This window comes from Hemitrygon akajei, chromosome 1, assembly GCF_048418815.1.
Source record: "Hemitrygon akajei chromosome 1, sHemAka1.3, whole genome shotgun sequence".
In the NCBI taxonomy this organism is placed as follows: Eukaryota; Metazoa; Chordata; class Chondrichthyes; order Myliobatiformes; family Dasyatidae; genus Hemitrygon; species Hemitrygon akajei.
The window spans coordinates 152889296-152907882 of NC_133124.1; the positions used below are offsets into that span (position 1 = coordinate 152889296).

The 18587-nt window shown below is 40.6% G+C and overlaps 1 protein-coding gene across 4 annotated transcripts in view; it reads right to left on the minus strand.

Annotated features, from left to right (window-relative positions):
- LOC140731478 (arf-GAP with SH3 domain, ANK repeat and PH domain-containing protein 1-like) overlaps nucleotides 1-18587 on the minus strand; it is a 424608-nt gene that overhangs the window by 194117 nt on the left and 211904 nt on the right. For all 4 annotated transcript variants that reach the window (XM_073052979.1, XM_073052971.1, XM_073052959.1 and 1 more), the window contains exons 10-11: nucleotides 11673-11748; nucleotides 5204-5290 (exon numbers count right to left, since the gene is read on the minus strand). In XM_073052979.1, coding sequence (XP_072909080.1) covers nucleotides 5204-5290; nucleotides 11673-11748 — 163 coding nt within the window. The remainder of the gene's footprint in view (nucleotides 1-5203; nucleotides 5291-11672; nucleotides 11749-18587) is intronic.

Consider the following 18587-nt stretch of genomic DNA (forward strand, 5'->3'; position numbering starts at 1 on the left):
AACCTTTTGCTGGACGGCAGCAGGTCAAACAGGGAGTGGCCGGATTGTGTGATGTCTCTGGTTATGCTGATTGCTTTCCTCCTGAGTCTGCTGGAATAGATGGTGTCCAGTTGCATGAAATGTTAAAGGTTAACCATCACCTTTACTTAGTAAGTTTATCTCCTCTATCTGTTTTCTCATTCTGTTTCACAAATATGAGCAAGCCAAATAAGCACAACTAAAACCGGAATATCTTTGTAAAGCTCTAATATACCCTAGAAGAACCCTCCAAGTGACCTGATAAAGCACATTCAACTGGACACGATAACTTACTTTGAAATTCCCAAGATGCTGCTTAACCTGAGTGTTTCCAACATTTTCTTTTCTCACCTTTCAGTTATTAAGTAAACAACCTTAAACTATCAGTGAGTATTTTAATTGAAAATATAGTTGAGTGGTTTGTGCTAATTCTGTTAATCCTAATCTGATATTATTTACATTTGCTTTTTACAAAAGGCAATTCAAGACATTACAATAACACAATTTCAATATCGAGACAGAGACAGAAAACAAATCTCACTATGCAGGGAGAAAGCCTTACAATTTTAGGATGTTAAGCACGATCTAGATTGGAAAAAAATTGCAATACATTCTTGGTAGAATTTCAAGCAGTGAGAAGAGGGCGTACAGACATGAGATATGCCAACGAGTGGAATGCCACCGCAGCAACAACCTGGCACTCAACGTCAGTAAGACAAAAGAGCTGGTTGTGAACTTCAGGAAGGGTAAGACAAAGGAACACATACCAATCCTCATGGAGGGATCAGAAGTGGAGAGAGTGAACAGCTTCAAGTTCCTGGGTGTCAAGATCTCTGAGGATCTAACCTGGTCCCAACATATCAATGTAGTCATAAAGAAGGCAAGACAGCAGCTATACTTCATTAGGAGTTTGAAGAGATTTGGCATGTCAACAAATACACTCAAAAACTTCTATAGTTGTACTGTGGAGAGCATTCTGACAGGCTGCATCACTGTCTGGTATGGAGGGGCTACTGCGCAGGAGCAAGAGAAGCTGCAGAAGGTTGCAAATCTAGTCAGCTCCATCTTGGGCACTAGCCTACAATGTACCCAGGACACCTTTAGGGAGCAATGCCCCAGAAAGGCAGCATCCATTATTAAGAACCTCCAGCACCCAGGGCATGCCCTTCTCTCACTGTTACCATCAAGTAGGAGGTACAGATGCCTGAAGGTACACACTCAGCGATTCAGGAACAGCTTCTTCCCCTCTGCCATCTGATTCCTAAATGGACATTGAGGCTTTGGACAGTACCTCACTTTTTAAAAAAAATATACAGTATTTCTGTTTTTTTTCCACATTTTTAAAAATCTATTCAATAAATGTAACTGATTTACTTGTTTATTTATATTTTATTATTATTTTCTCTCTCTCTGTCAGATTATGTATTTCATTGAACTGCTGCTGCTAAGTTAACAAATTTCATGTCACATGCTAGTGATAAGAAACCCGATTCTGATACATAAAAAGAAAACTCTCTTGATGAAAAATAATTGAACAAGATGAAAATGTTAAACATGATAAACAGATCTGAGCTACACTAAAATGGAGCAAACAAAAGGGAATTAGGAAAATAAATTGTGTGAACAGAAAAAGACAAAAGGAAGAAAAAAGCAGACAGGAAAACAGTATCAGAGGAAGATAAAAGACAAACAAAAGAAGGGAATACAACAGGGAAATAAAAGAGGAACAAGCAGAAGGGACACTTGAGAGTTAGGGAGCAAGAAAGAAGCCAATAAAAACTGAGGCCAACTTGGACAAGGACAAACTTGGCGTAGCCGTTTTTTCCTAAGCTTATGTGGGGAAAATCATGCAGCATATGGACTGTGAATTCCTAAACTATTCACTTTGCTTATTGTCATGGCTGATTGCAGAATGGGCTTCAAATGATTATATTAAAATAGCACTAGTCAGGTTAAATTAGCCATTCTACTTTAATCAAAGATGATGCTCCAATTTAGTACTGCCTCCCACTGGTGACAAGAGTAAGAAAAAACGTGTGTCCTGTGTGAAGAGATAAAAATTTGGTTCAATTTTCTCAGGAATCAGACTGAACTGTCTAGTCACCCCTTTACAGGAATGATGCAGATGCTTTGGAAAGGGTACAGAATAGCTTTTCCTACAATAAGGTATAAACTATAAGGAGGCCGGATAAAATGGCATCTTTTCCTGAATATCTAAAGCTGAGGGGAGACCTGTCAGAAGTTTACAAAATTATATGCATAGCAAGAATAGATGATCATAATCTTTTTCCCCCAGGGTAGAAGTGTTAGGTATGACAGGACCTGTATTTATGTAGAGGGGACCGTTTAAAGATAATGTCCAAGGCAAGCATTTACTTACAATGGCAGAAGTCTCAAACAGGTTGCCAGAGGTAGCAGTGAAAGCATACTGTACTAATATTTAAGAGGTTTTTAGATTAAACACATGAGAATGCAGGGAATAAGTCGGAGGTGGAGTTTAGGAGGGTTAATAGTGCCTAACAGTGACTCCATTGCTTGCATCTTCGGAACCAGTTCTATTTCCATCTTTAATATTTCTAGTTTTCTTTTTCAGGGTTCTTTTGAAGACCCTAACCTGGAGTTACACGCTGACTTCAGTTCTTTGTGGGAATGGGACCCGCTCTCGGGGGTTCACAACTGGCCGTTGTTCGGCATGCCAAAGGCTCGTTCTAAGAGTTCCGCTTGCCTTCGGAGGACCAAGTTTTCGTAGCTCTAGAGATGGGGGGATCGGAGGTCGGTGTCCAAGCAGAAGACCGGATGGAAGATCTAAAGCTGTGTGCCCAGAGACCCAAGATCTTTGGGCACAGAGGTTGGATAAAGCGACATGACGAACTTTTAATATCGTAAGCCAGCAAGTTGTTTGTTATGTCTCCACACTCGCTGTGCAATGGAAACTACTCTTTCTCCCTTATTAGGGAGAGGGAGAGCCTGAGGTATGTCGAATGCCGGATGAACAATGTAGTCTTTGGAGTACTGCAAGTCTGTGCCTTTGCTGCGGCCTTGCTCACACACAAGTGCTCGGTGGCGGGTGCTGATCCTTTTTTTTGCCGGTGGGGAAGGGGGGGACTGTTGCTTGCTGCCGCTTACACGCATGAGGGAGAAGAGCTGGGGGGACTTTGGGGTTCTAACATTTAACTTGTTTATTCTTTGGGGCATTCCTCTGCTTTTGTGGATGCTTGGGAAGAAAAAGCATTTCAGGATGTATATTGTATACATTTCTCTGACATTAAATGTACCTTTGAAATATTTGAATGAAGGGATAGAAGGAATTTAGTTTCATTTGGCATCATGTTCAGTGCAGGCATTGTGAGCCTAAGGGTCTGGTCCTGTGATGTACTGTTCTATGAATTCAGTGTTCACCAGATGGCTAAAAGTCCTGCTTGCAATGTACAGTAAAACAGGGAATAGATGAGGTTTTACATTTCCTTGAAATGTTGCAAACACATTTTACTTTAAATGGGTAAACAGAAAAACAAACACTTTTAGACATTGCAGTGAGGGGAATTATTTTAGGGATCACTGTATGAGCTGTAAATTGAAAACGGTGATTTCCTACATGTAGTTTAACCACAAAGCCAGAAATAAAAATATTGCTATTGCCAGATTCCCTAATTGTCTAGCATATACTTTCCAGAGTTACAATGTCCAAAAGCAAATGGGCAGAACACAGTTAAGTTGCTTAAATCCTCTTGAAGGGCAATTATCACTTGATTAAACAAAAATAATTCACACAGTCATTGAATAGCGTAGGCATGCATTCAAAACACTGCACAAGAAAAAACTATTTCAAGAAACAACTAGAGGTGGTAGATCTACCTATTGTCTGGTAGATAACTCAAGAAAAGTTACACTATTTGTGGGTGAACGTCATACAAATCAAAGTATAAGGTAGGTTACTCGTGATGTCTGAAGATGACACTGACTCTCCACAAGTGCAGTATTTTATTCGGCTCACAGAAGAATTCTTTTAGCATACTTAATACACAACAGATGACATATTGGAAGTTGTTCAGAAATACGCAAAAAGGTGTAAATACTATATTCAGTGACACGTACAAAATGCTGGAGGAACTCAACAGGTCAGGTAGCATCTATGGAAAGGAATAAAACATGGACTGTACGTGCTACGCTGGATTTCCAGCATCTGCAGAATCTATTATGTTTACAATGTTTTACTCAGCCAATTGCCAACTTATCAGGTAAGCAAACAGGCACAGCATCGGGAAACAGGAATGACCAGAAAACATACGAATCACAATTTCTTTAGGAACAAATTATTTCAGCACGGAGCACAATGGAGATGTGGTTGCCAATGGAGGTATGATTAGAAAATAAGCTTTAGAAGCCTCAGAGCTTAGAATCTGGGCAATCTGTTGAAGGCAGAAGATAATGACACACTCTTACAAAACTTATATTCAAACCAGTAAATGCAGTTGCACCACATCACAATGTCTCTCATTATCTATTCTGGCATCCTGCTTTAGAACTGGGATGTTCAGAATTATTCGCAAAGGACACTGCAGAATGATTCAAAGGAAAGTGGAATGAAAACTTCAGGAACAGCAATTTTTAGAGTCAAGTGCATGAATTACCAAACAACCAAGATGAGAAGAGAGGTGAAAATGTGATGCTGTGTTCTTGAACTGCTACATCATGGCTATAAACTGAAACTATCTCTAGGGCAGGAGTTCCCAACCAGGGGTCCACAGACCCCTTGCTTAATGTTATTAGTCCATGGCATTACAACAAAACTTTGGGAACCCCTGCGCTAGGGTCAAATTTAACAGATGATAAGAGAGATGATATAATCAGTGTATTCTGTCAACATTTGGAGCTGCTGCAGCCAGTCACCAATGATGCTCTGCATTAATTATACCCTAAACTCTATCTCTCAGCATCGAATAGACACATCAATTGCCACAGCAGCATTCACAGACAGCAGGTCAACATCAAGCCATAGGGAATGTATTATTGCTGGGGCTCTAGTTGAGGGTAGGAAATCTGTGAAGTTTTTGGCATAGCAATGCCTAACATGAACAGATGTCTTTCTTTACATATTGTAAGATGTTCAGACAGAAGGAAACTGCAGTAAACTGAGTAATTTTGAATATTTGAACATAATGAAGTGTATTTCAAGTACTCTTACCTCTTTTAGTTCCATCTGCAGTGAGGATTTCAGCATATCACGGAGTGTGCAAAGTTGCTTCTTTTCTTCATCTTGCGTTTGCTTAATCTGAGGAGAGAAGATTATTATTATTCCAAATAAGAAGAAACTTTTGAATGGAAGAAGGACACTATTGTGCTTGACAAGTGAAATCAAAGCCAAAGTAAAAGCAAAAGAGAGGGCATACAAGGAAGCCACAGGTAGTGGTAGGATTGGGGAGCTTTTAAAAACTTTCAGAAGGAAACTAGGAAGGTCATTAGGAAGGAAAAGATGAATTATGAAAGGAAGCTGGCAACTAATATCAAAAAAGATACTAAAAGCTTCTTTAAGTAAATAAAGTGTAAAAGAGAGTTGAGGGTAGATATAGGACCAATAGAAAATAATGCTGGAGATATTGTAATGAGAGACAGAAATGACAGAGGAACTGAATGCGTATTTTGCATCAGTCTTCACAGTGGAAAACATCTGCAGTATACTGGACATTCAAGATTGTCAGGGATGTGAATTTTGTGCAGTGAAAATTATGACTGAGAAGGTGCTCAGGAAGCTTAATGGTTTGAGGGTGGATAAATCTCCTGGACCTGATGGAATGCACCCTTGGGTTCTGAAGGAAGTAGCTAGAGAGACTGCAGAAGCATTAACAATGATCTTTCAAGAATTGATAGATTCTGGCATTCTACTGTATGACCGGAAAATTGCAAATGTTACTCCGCTATTTAAGAAGGGTGGGAGGAAGCAGAAAGAAAACTATAGACCTGTTAGTCTGACATCAGTGGTTGGGAAGTTGTTGGAATCAATTGTTAGGGATGAGATTACAGAGCACCTGGAAGCACATGACAAGATAGGCCAAAGCCATCATGGTTTCATGAAAGGAAAATCCTGCCTCACTGCAGATTTTTGAGAAAACTACAAGCAGGGTAAACAAAGGAGATGCAGTGGATGTGCTGTCCTTGAATTTTCAGAAAGCCTTTGACAAGGTGCTGCACATGAGGCTGTTTAGCAAGATAAGAGCCCATGGAATTACAGGGGAGTTACTAACATGGGTGGAGCATTGGCAGATCGGCAGAAAACAGAGAGTGGGAATAAAAGTACCCTATACTGGCTGGCTGCCAGTTACCAGTGGAGTTCCACAAAGGATGGTGTTGGGACCAACTCTTTATACGATGTATGTCAATGATTTGGACTATGGGATTAATGGATTTGTGGCTAAATTTGCCGATGATACAAAGATAGGTGGAGGAGTGGGTAGTGTTGAGGAAACAGAGAGCCTGCAGAGAGACTTAGATAGTTTAGCGGAATGGGCCAAGAAGTGGCAAATGAAATACAATGTTGGAAAGTGTATGGTCATGCACTTTGGTAGAAGAAATAAATGGGCAGACTATTATTTAGATGGGAAGAGAATTCAAAATGCAGAGATGCAAAGGGACTTGGGAGTCCTTGTGCCGGATACCCTAAAGGTTAACCTCCATGTTGAGTCAGTGGTGAAGAAGACAAATGCAACGTTGGCCTTCAATTCTAGGGGTATAGAATATAAGAACAGGGATGGGATGTTGAGGCTCTACAAGGCACTCGTGAGATCACATGTGGAGCACTGTGTGCAGTTTTGGGCTCCTTATTTTAGAAAGGATATACTCACATTGGAAAGGGTTCAGAGAAGATTCACGAGAATGATTCCAGGAATGAAAGGGTTACCGTATGAGAAAGGTCTGGCAGCTCTTGCACCGTATTCCTTAGCATTCAGGAAAATGAGGAGGGGATCTCACAGAAACATTCCGAATGTTAAAAGGCCTGAACAGATTATATATGGCAAAGTTATTTCCCATGGTAGGGGAGTCCAGGACAAGACTGCATGACTTCTGGATTGAAGGATGTCCATGTAGAAAAGAGATACAAAGAAATTACTTCAGTCAGAGGGTGGTAAATCTGTGGAATTTCTCAGCACGAGCAGCTGTAGAGGCCAAATCATTGGGTGCATTTAAAATAGATAGTATGATTAGCTGGGGCATTAAATGGTATGGGCAGAAGGCAGGGGATGACTGGAAGAATTGGATCAGCCCATGATTGAATGGCAGAGCAGACTCCATGGGCCAAATGCCCTACTTAGAACCAAAGAACATTACAGCACAGAAACAGGCCATTTGGCCCTTCTTGGCTGTGCCAAACCATTTTTCTGCATAGTCCCACTGACCAGCACCTAGACCATTATCCCTCCATACCCCTCTCATCCATGTACCTGTCCAAGTTTTACTTAAATGTTAAAAGTGAGCCCACATTTACTACTTCATCTGGCAACTCATTCAACACTCCCACCACTCTCTGTGTGAAGAAGCTCCCCATAATGTTCCCTTTAAATTTTTCCCTTTTCACCCTTAAGCCATGTCCTCTGGTGTTTTTCTCCCCTAGCCTTAGTGGAAAAAGCCTGCTTGATTTCACTCTATCTATACCCATCATAATTTTATACACCTCTATCAAATCACCCCTCATTCTTCTACACTCCAGGGAAATAAAGTCCTAACCTATTCAACCTTTCTCTGTAACTCAGTTTCTCAAGACCCGGCAACATCCTTGTAAACCTTCTCTGCACTCTTTTTCAACCTTATTAATATCCTTCCTGTAATTCGGTGACCAAAACTACACACAACACTCCAAATTCAGCCTCACCAATACCTTATACAACCTCAGCATACCATTCCAACTCTTATACTCAATACTTTGATTTATAAAGGGCAATGTGCCAAAAGCTCTCTTTACGACCCTATCTACCTGTGACACCACTTCTAGGGAATTTTGTATCTGTATTCCCAGATCCCTCTGTTCTACTGCACTACTCAGTGTCCTACCATTTACCTTGTATATTCTACCTTGGCTTTTCCTTCCAAAGTGCAATACCTCACACTTGTCTGTATTAAACTCCATCTGCCATTTGTCAGCCCATTTTTCCAGCTGGTCCAAATCCCTCTGCAAGCTTTGAAAACCTTCCTCACTGTCCACTACACCTACAATCTTTGTATCATCAAATTTGCTGATCCAATTTACCACATTATCATCCAGATCATTGATATAGATGGCAAATAACAATGAACCCAGCACTGATCCCTGTGGCACACCACTAGAGTAGCAATCCTCCACTACCATTCTCTGGCTTCTTCCATTGAGCCAATGTCTAATCCAATTTACTACCTCTCCATGTATACCTAGCGACTAAATCTTCCTAACTAACCTCCCATGCGGGACCTTGTCAAAGGCCTTACTGAAGTCCATGTAGACAACATCCACTGCCTTCCCTTCATCCACTTTCCTGGTAGCTTCCTCGAAAAACTCTAATAGATTGGTTAAACATGATCTACCATGCACAAAGCCACGTTGACTCTCCCTAATAAGCCCCTGTCTATCCAAATACTTGTAGATCCTATTTCTTAGTACTCCTTCCAATAATTTACCTACTACTGACCTCAAACTTACTGGACTATAATTTCCTGGATTACTTTTAGAGCCTTTTTTAAACAACGGAACAACACAATCTATCTTCCAATATCTCACCAGTAGATACCGACATTTTTAATACAAACCCCATTTCCAGAAAAGTTGGGATATTTTCCAAAATGCAATAAGAACAAAAATCTGTGATATGTTAATTCACATGAACCTTTATTTAACTGACAAAAGGTCAAAGAAAAGATTTTCAATAGTTTTACTGACCAACTTAATTGTATTTTGTAAATATACACAAACTTAGAATTTGATGGCTGCAACACACTCAACAAAAGTTGGGACAGAGGCATGTTTACCATTGTGTTACATCACCTTTCCTTTTAATAACACTTTTTAATCGTTTTGGAACTGAGGATACTAATTGTAGTAGATTTGCAATTGGAAATTTTGTCCATTCTTGCTTGATATAAGACTTCAGCTGCTAAACGGTCCGGGTCTCCGTTGTCTGATTCTCCTCTTCATGATGCGCCATACATTTTCAATAGGAGATAGATCTGGACTGGTTGCAGGCCAGTCAAGCACACGCACTCTGTGTCTACAAAGCCACGCTGTTGTAGCCCGTGCAGAATGTGGTCTGGCATTGTCCTGCTGTAACAAGCATGGACGTCCCGGGAAGAGACGTCACCTTGATGGCAACATATGTCTCTCTAAAATCCTAATATACGCCTCAGAGTCAATGGTACTTTCACATATATGCAACTCACCCATGCCATGGGCACTGATGCACCCCCATACCATCACAGATGCTGGATTTTGCACCTTTCGCTGATAACAATGAGGATGGTCCTTTTCATCTGTGGAGGACTCGACGCCCGTTTTTTCCAAAAACTAGTTGAAATGTGGACTCATCTGACCACAGCACACGGTTCTACAGTCTTTCGGTCCATCTGAGATGAGCTCGGGCCCAGAGAACTCGCCGGCGTTTCTGCATAGAGTTAATGTACGGCTTCCTCCTTGCATAATACAGTTTCAAGTTGCATTTCTGGATGCAGCGATGGACAGTGTTAAGTGACAATGGTTTTCCGAAGTACTCCCGAGCCCAGGTGGCTATAATTGTCACAGCAGCATGACTGCTTCTTAGGTAGTACCGCCTGAGGGCTCGAAGATCATGCGCATTCAACAGTGGTTTCCGACCTTGCCCTTTACGCACTGAGATGTCTCTGAATTCTCGGATTCTTTGCACAATATTATGTACTGTAGATGTTGAAAGACCTAAATTCTCTGCAATCTTGCGTTGGGAAATGTTCCTTTTGAACTGACTAACAATTCTCTCACGAATTTTGGCACAAAGGGGTGAGCCACGACCCATCCTTGCTTGCAAAGACTGAGCCTTTGATGGACGCTACTTTTATACCCAGTCATGATACCTCACCTGCTACCAATTAGCCTGCTTAATGTGGAGTCTTCCAAACTGGTGTTACTTGAATATTCTGTGCACTTTTCAATCTTATTTTAACTCTATCCCAACTTTTGAGTGTGTTGCAGTTATCAAATTCTAAATTTGTGTATATTTACAAAATACAATTAAGTTGGTCAGTAAGACTTTTGAATATCTTTTCTTTGTACTTTTGTCAGTTAAATAAAGGTTCACGTGAATTAACATATCACAGATTTTTGTTTTTATTGCATTTTGGAAAATATCCCAACATTTCTGGAAATGGGGTTTGTATATCTGCCAAGGTTCCTGTAATTTCAACACTAGTCTCCTTCAAGGTCCGAAGGTATACTTTGTCAGGTCCTGGAGATTTATCTACTCTGATTTGCCTCAAGACAGCAAGCACCTCCTCCTCTTTAATATGTATAGGTTCCATGATCTCACTAATTGTTTGCCTTATTTCCATTGACTCCATGTCAGTTTCCTTAGTAAATGCAGATGCAAAAAAACACATTTAAGATCTCCCCCATTTTTTTTTGGTTCCATACATAGCCAACCACTCTGATCTTCAACAGGACCAATTTTATCCCTTACTATCCTTTTGCTCTTAATATACCTGTAGAAGCTCTTAGGATTATCCTTCACCTTGACTGCCAAAGCAACCTCATGTCTTCTTTTAGCCCTCCTTCAAGTTGATCTCAATTATAACCACTTGATTTTAGCATGTCTCAAAAAACTAAGAAATATGTCAAAAATTCTTTCCTTTGTTGCTCTAGATTTCTCAAAATGTCCCTAATTTCCTCATGATTGTACCTCCCATTTGTACCACTACCAACAACGATGAATAGGGCAAATCTTGCTGTCCGGAGCCAGCTGTCCATTCAGAATTGACAGCTTTCATGCCATAAAATATTTGGTAAAACTTTGAATTGCCGAACATGAGCATAGATCTGAAATTTAGGACAGATCACACCACAGCTTTCACTGTGCAGGGACAGAGCTGGGCTTGCTCAGATTTCACAGTACAGTATTGCATTGGGAAAGGGTCTCCACAGCTTCACGCATCAGACCTGGCATTGGAATGATAAAGAAATTGGTTTTATTGGGGATTTAAGCCAATGAAATAGGAGGCTAATTCAGTATGTCTTTTTTTCATTCTCTGAGTATGTGTTTTAATTATCTAATTAATTTCATCATCTACTTTCTTTTTTGGGCATACCAAAACAAAGAATAACAGCAACAATCTTTAGATGCTGGAAAGCTCAAATAAAAACAGTCTCAACTTCAGCAGTTTAGCACCGGTTCGAGAAAGAAAAGCAATTAATGCTTCAAGTCGAAGACCCGTCATCAGAAGTGAGAAAGAGAGAAATTAAATTAGTGTACATTGGGGAGGGCAACAAGTCCATAATACAGTAACATCATGTAGCCAGTTAAATTCCTTATGTAGTTAACGCTGTAACTTCACCCACCTCTTCTGCCTTTATAAATCTAATAATAGAATATACAATAAAAACATCTCAATGGAACAAATGCTTTCAATGATTAATCTGTAATAAACTTACAGCTATTGCTTAAATTACTTACATTGTATAAATCAGCAGCCAGTTTCTCAATATATTGTTTCAGTTTATCTGCTGTTTTTAAGCCATCCTGAAAGAAACTTGGAAATATGACACTTGAGAATTAGTAAAGAACCAGCAATGAAGATTTGTAATTACCAGAGGTCTGGTACAGTATTTATATTTTCACTTACAGATGAAAATCTTTACATTTAACTCTTCATTGAAATTTAAAAAAAACTTCAACTAGATCATTCAACCCAGCAACTGACTGTTAAACAATAAATACTAGCTAGCCAGATCAGCTTGCCAACTGACATTCCGCCAGCAAGAGCAATCCTACACCATATGAAGAGTGCGCAGGTGATTGCTTGTCCAAAATGAAAGATGTGGTATTTTAGGCAATGAATTAAACGTTGACAAAAGATGGTACTTTTTCAAAACAAGAAAAAAAAAATTTCACCCCAGCTCCTGTAATATGGAAATTGCATTTCCAGATACATCCTTATTAAGGCTAGAGTTGGAGAAGGGGGGTGCCTCCCCCATCAAATACACACAAGAAGTCAGAAGGCTTCCATGCCAACTGTGAAACCAAAGCCATTTAACATCACTGTTGGATCCTAATGCTTTTGCGAGCCAAAGGTTCTTCAGAAGTCATGAATGAGGCATAAATCTTGTTGCTTATGATCGTTTTATTCGTGTCATCAAGAGCAAAGAAGAACAAGAATTAGCATCAAGAGAACAAAGACCAGACTAAAAAATAGTTGCGGTTGTCTCATCCCAGGCTAGAGTTAACAAAATACTGTTGACAATAATTACTATAAAATAGTCAGATTTATGCGGTGTGACACCTGTTACTGAAGGCTGAGAAGTTTCCAGGAAAATACTGAAGCAACTATACCGTAATTACTGGAAAAATTCACTGAATAATTACATGTATATGGGTAATTAATATTAAAAAACAAGTATAATAAAGAAACTACATGAAAAATAACATTTCTACACCTAATTCCAGCATCAGCTCTGCAAGGATAAATCATACCAACTCTCCCAGAGGCGAATGCCACCAATGTAGATTTACTAGATACAGTCTGCCACACTCACTTCAATAGAATCACCAACGTTTCTTGAAAGTAGCATACTACAGCCCAAACTACAAGGTAAATGGCCAGCAGGTGTCAAACAATATGATCTGGTCCTTTGTTTTATTAAAAAATAGTTTACCCAAAATACAGATTAGAAATAATAAGAATGCCAAAAATTGCTAATTAAGTTTATATCTCATCAAAAATATTGCCAGAAGATTTGTTTGAAAAAAGTTAAATGCCTCTTGCTTTTAAAAAAAAGTCAAATCTGCAATTAGGACTTTTTTTTTCAAATAATCCTCAAAGTACAAACTAGCACAATTTCTTTACAAATGCAATCATGCGACTGTTACAAGTCTCTAAACGTATACCTGAAACATCAAAATAAAAACAGTGACAAACTTTCATACCAACAAATATCACACAAACAAGCTTGAAGAGCGAGTCATTTTTATTCTATTTTGCTTTAAGATTTTCATTATGTATTTCCTACATTAAATAACCTCCCTCACACCCCTTCTCCTCACCACAATCACCTTCCCTCTCGTGCCTCTCCTCCTTCCCGCTCATGAGTCATTGTCCTCTCCTGTCAAAGATTGCTTCTTCTTCAGTCCTTTACCTATCCCCTCCCAGTTTCTAATTTCATTCCCCCCTCCCACCCACCTTCTCCCTCACTTGGTTTCACCTATCACCTCCTAGCTTGTACTCTTCCCACTCCCTCCACACCTTCTTATTCTGACTTTTGCCCCCTTTTTCCAGCTCTGATGAATTATTTTAGACCAAAATGCTGACTGTTTATTTCCCTCCAGAGATGGTGCCTGACCTGCTGAGTTCCTCCAGCATTTTTTGTGTGTTGTTCCAAGATTTCTAGCATCCACAGAATCTCAATGTTAAAATACTTACAAAGCCTCCAATTGTCATTTCCAGAGGTAATGTGAAGTGCTAAGTAATCATTTTTAATACATTTTGAATTCTTTTGAAGTATGAAATACAGAAATAATGACAAAATTAAACCCAGTACAAAATCTTAACCAATTAAAGATTACTTTTACAGTCTGCCAGTAAGCTATTACAGTGCTATCCCTTCCTACTGTACACCTCTCTCATTCTGTATCAATTCAAAAGTAAACTTACAGTAAATTAGTAGAATGTACTGTAGAAAAAGCCACTTTGACCACATCTTCCTAGATGTCAACTCACCACGTACACTATAAAAATTCAAGCAATCTCACCATGAGAGATGGAACATCAGATTATTTCAAGATTACTAGCAGGGCCTTTTCAGAATGTAAACCTAAACTGGAGAGCTGGATTATGCTCTTAAATTTTATTCAAAGAGAATCAGAATCAGGATTATTATCACTGGCACGCGACGTGAAATTTGTTAACTTAGCAGCAGCAGTTCAATGCAATACATAATTATAGAAGCGAAAATAAATAAATCAATCAATCAATTAGAGTACACTTACATTGAATAAATTAAAAACATTGTCCAAGGATTCAATGTCTACTTAGGAATCAGATGGCAGAGGGGAAGAAACTGTTCCTGAATCACTGAGTGTGTGCCTTCAGCCTTCTGTACCTCCTACCTGATGGTTACAGTGGCCCTGGGTGCTGGAGGTCCTTAATAATGGACACTGCCTTACTAAGACACCGCTCCCAGAAGGTGTCCTGGCTACTTTGTTGGCTAGTACCCAAGAAAGAGCTGACTAGATTTACATCCCTCTGCAGCTTCTTTCGGTCCTCTGCAATACTCTACCAGACAGTAATGCAGCCTGGCAAAATGCTCTCCACAGAACATCTATGGAAGTTTTTGAGTGTATTTGTTGACATGCAAATTCTCTTCAAACTCCTAATGATGTATAGCTACTGTCTTGCCTTCTTTATAACTACATTGATATGTTAGAACCAGGTTAGATCCTCAGAGATCTTAACACCCATGAACTTGAAACTGCTCATTTTCTCCACTTCTGATTCCTCTATGAGGATTGGTATGTATTCCTTTGTCTTACCCTTCCTGAAGTCCACAATCTGCTCTTTTGTCTTACTGATGTTGAGTGCCAGGTTGTTGCTGCAGCACCACTCCACTAGTTGGCATATCTCATTCCTGTATGCCCTCTCGTCGCCACCTGGGATTGTACCAAAAATTTATAGATGGTACTTGAGCTATGCCTAACCACAGTCGTGTGTAGATAGAGAGTAAAGCAGTGGGCTAAGCACACACCCGAGGTGAGCCAGTATTGATCGTCAGGGAGGAGGTTATGTCATCACCAATCTGCACAGACTGTGGTCTTCCGGTTAGAAGTCAAGGATCCAATTGCAGAGGGAGGTACAGAGGCCCAGGTTCTGCAACTTCTCAATCAGGATTGTGGGAATGATGGTGTTAAATGCTGAGCTATAGTCGATGAACAGCATCCTGACATAGGTATTTATGTTGTCCAGGTGATCTAAATCCGTGTACAGCGCGCTTGAGATTGCATCTGCCGTTGACCTATTGTGATGACAGGCAAATTGTAGTGGGTCCAGGTCTTTGCTGAGGCGGGAGTTCAGTCTAATCATAACCAACCTCTCAAAGCATTTCCTTACTGTCAATGTGAGTGCTACTGGGCAATGATCAGTAAGGCAGCTCACATTGTTCTTCTTAGGCATTGGTATAATTGTTGCCTTTATGAAGCAAGTGGGAACTTCTGCCTGCAGCAGTGAGAGGTTGAAAATGTCCTTGAATACTCCTGCTAGTTGGTTGTCACAGGTTTTCAGAGCCTTACCAGGTACTCCATCGGGACCGTCTGCCTTGCGAGGGTTCACTCTCTTTGAAGACACACTAACATCGGCCTCTGAGACAAAGAACCATAGAACATTACAGCACAGTACAGGCCCTTCAGCCCTCCATGTTGTGCCGACCCAAATAATCCTTAAAAAAAAGTACTAAACCCACACTACCCCATAACCCTCCATTTTTCTTTCATCCATGTGCCTGTCCAAGAGGCTCTTAAATATCCCTAATGTTTTAGCCTCCACCACCATCCCTGGCAAGTCATTCCAGGCACTCACAACCCTCTGTGTACTACCTTTTTTAAACAAAGGAACTATATTTGCCATTCTCCAGTCCTCCGGCACTTCCCCTGTAGTCAAAGAGGATTCAAAGATCATAGATAATGCTCCAGCGATCTCTTCTCTCAATTCCCTCAACAACCTGGGCTGTATCATATCCGGCCCTGGGGATTTATCAATCCAGCACTTAAAATCCAGTTTTTAAGAAGATCCAGCACTACTTCTTCTGTAATCTCCACACTGTCCAGCACACAGGCATGCTCTATTTCGACCTCACCCTGATCAAGATCCTTTAACTTGTAAATACTGCAGAAAAGTATTCATTTAGGGCCTCTGCAACCTCTTCCGCCTCCAGGCACATGTTGCCTCTCCCAAGATCACAAGCTCATCAGGTGCAGCAAGGATCTTCACAGCTGTAGTTGTGTTCTCCCTTTCAAAGCTGGCATAGAAGGCGTTGAGTTCATCTGGTAGTGAAGCATCACCTCCATTCATGCTATTGGGTTTCGCTTTGTGGGAAGTAATGTCTTGCAGACCCTGCCAGAGTTGCCGTGCATCCGATGTTGCCTCTAACTTAGCTTGAAGTTGTCTCTTCGTCCTTGAAAACACCCTCTGCAAATCATACTTGGTTTTCTGGTACAGGTCTGGGTCACCAGACTTGAATGCCACAGATCTAGCCTTCAGCAGACAACGTACCTCTTGGTTCATCCACGGCTTTTGGTTTGGGAATGTACAGCAAGTCTTTGTAGGCACACACTCATCTACACAGGTCTTAATGAAGTCGGTGACAACAGCAATATATTCATCCAGGTTTGAAGATGAATCCCTGAATACAGTCCAGTCGACCGATTCAAAGCAGTCCTGTAGACAATCCTGTGCTTCCCTTGTCCAGACCTACTGGTCCTCACTACTGGTGCTGCAGTCTGCAGTCTCTGCCTCTACTGGAGTACAAGTATAGCCAAATGATCAGACTTCCCGAAGTGAGGGTATGGAATAGCGCAGTAGGTATTCTTGATGGTGGTGTAACAATGGTCCAGTGTGTTGTTTCCTCTGGTATTGCAAATGATCTGTTGATGCTAAATGCTTAGTGATTTTTTCAGACTGGCCTGGTTAAAATCTCCCAAAATGATGGTGAAGGCGTTAGGGTGTGCTGTTTCATGCCTGTTGATCTCATTGCTCAGATCATCTAAAGCCTGACTGACATTGGCCTGAGGTGGAATGTAAACTGTTACCAAAATGACTCCAGAGAACTCTCGTGGTAGGTAAAAAGAACGACACTTAGCTGCTAGAGATTCCAGGTCTGGTGAGCAGAATTGGGACAGCACTGAGATAATTATGCACTGTTACGTACCAGCAGCAATAGATCAAGTTGAGTCAGGTTTTAATATTAAAACCACTATCTTTATGTGTATATACTGAAAAAATAGAAAACTAAACAAAAAAAACAGAAATTAACAGGGGTTCATTCTCTCCCTCTCCTTAATGTCCAGTAATTCATTGAATAAATAAATGAATGGACAGACTTGTAAATCCACATTTAAATCTACAGAGGAGATAAGTACGAAGAATTCCACAGACTCCACCCTGGGTAAACGAAGTAACAGTCGTCAAAGATCTTATTCGGCGAGTCTTTCTGAAATCTACGTAGAAATCCCAAAGGTGACAGTCACGGAATATCCCTTCGCACAAGTGGTTACCACATTACACACCCGAATCCAGGTAAGGGTTAACCAACATGGTGGCCACAGGATACTCCAACAAAATCCACATATGAATCATCCAAAGTGAGTCACACATCCAATGTGCACCATGCCATTAATCAACCCAATCCTTTGGGTCTGAGAAAGTATCAGGCTTCACCCACATCGTAGCGAGCTGTTCCTGCCCGCAGTCCAAAGCTTCCACTCTCTCTCTCTCTCCCCTCTCTACTGAAAGTCCCAGCGGTCTGTTGCAGCTTGTTATATTGACGTCATAGTCCTGCCTCATCTAAGTGGTTTAAAGTGACACTCACAGTACGAAACAGTGATCACGTAACAGCACCAAGAAGAGTTGATCATGAGGCATACTCCTCCACCTCTGCTTTTGAGAGACTCTATAGATCTATCCTGATGGTGTATAATAAACCCGTCAATCTGAATCGCTGCATCCGGTACGGAAGGGGTTAACCAGAATTCCGTGAAACAAAGGACACAAGCGGTCCTAATATCCCTCAGATTCAGCACCCTAGCTCTGAGATCATCAATTTTATTGACCAGAGACTACACGTTTGCCAGCAAGATAGTTGGTACGTAGAGTTTAAAACCCCATTTCCTTAAGCGCACTTGTAGCCCAAACTACAGCCATACTTCCTTCGTGGTATCCTAAGTGGGCGCTTCCGACCACAATCGGTGTTGTTTCCATCAGTTTTAAGCAGCGATAGTTCACTTAAATGCATTAAGACATCTTGGTTGACTGTACTGACCTTGGAAATGAATAAAAGGGACTAAGATCAAAATGGAAAAGGTATGACTGTTGCCTGTCACTTAAATTCTTCATCCCAATCCTACCCTGAACTCGGACTCAGGACCCCCTTTATCGCTCGAATGATCCATAGCATAAACTCAAGGAAATAGAACCATCTTTCAAATTGGCCACAGTAAAGAACTTAACAACCTCAAATAATTAGCTTTTCATCTTCATATGTCGATCATATGCCCATAATCTCCCTTCTTTACAGATTTCAGTCATATCTTCCAACTTGTGTCCACTCCAGACATATTCCATCTTTCAGCCAGCACTATCACTGACATCATTCTACCTCTCCTAAT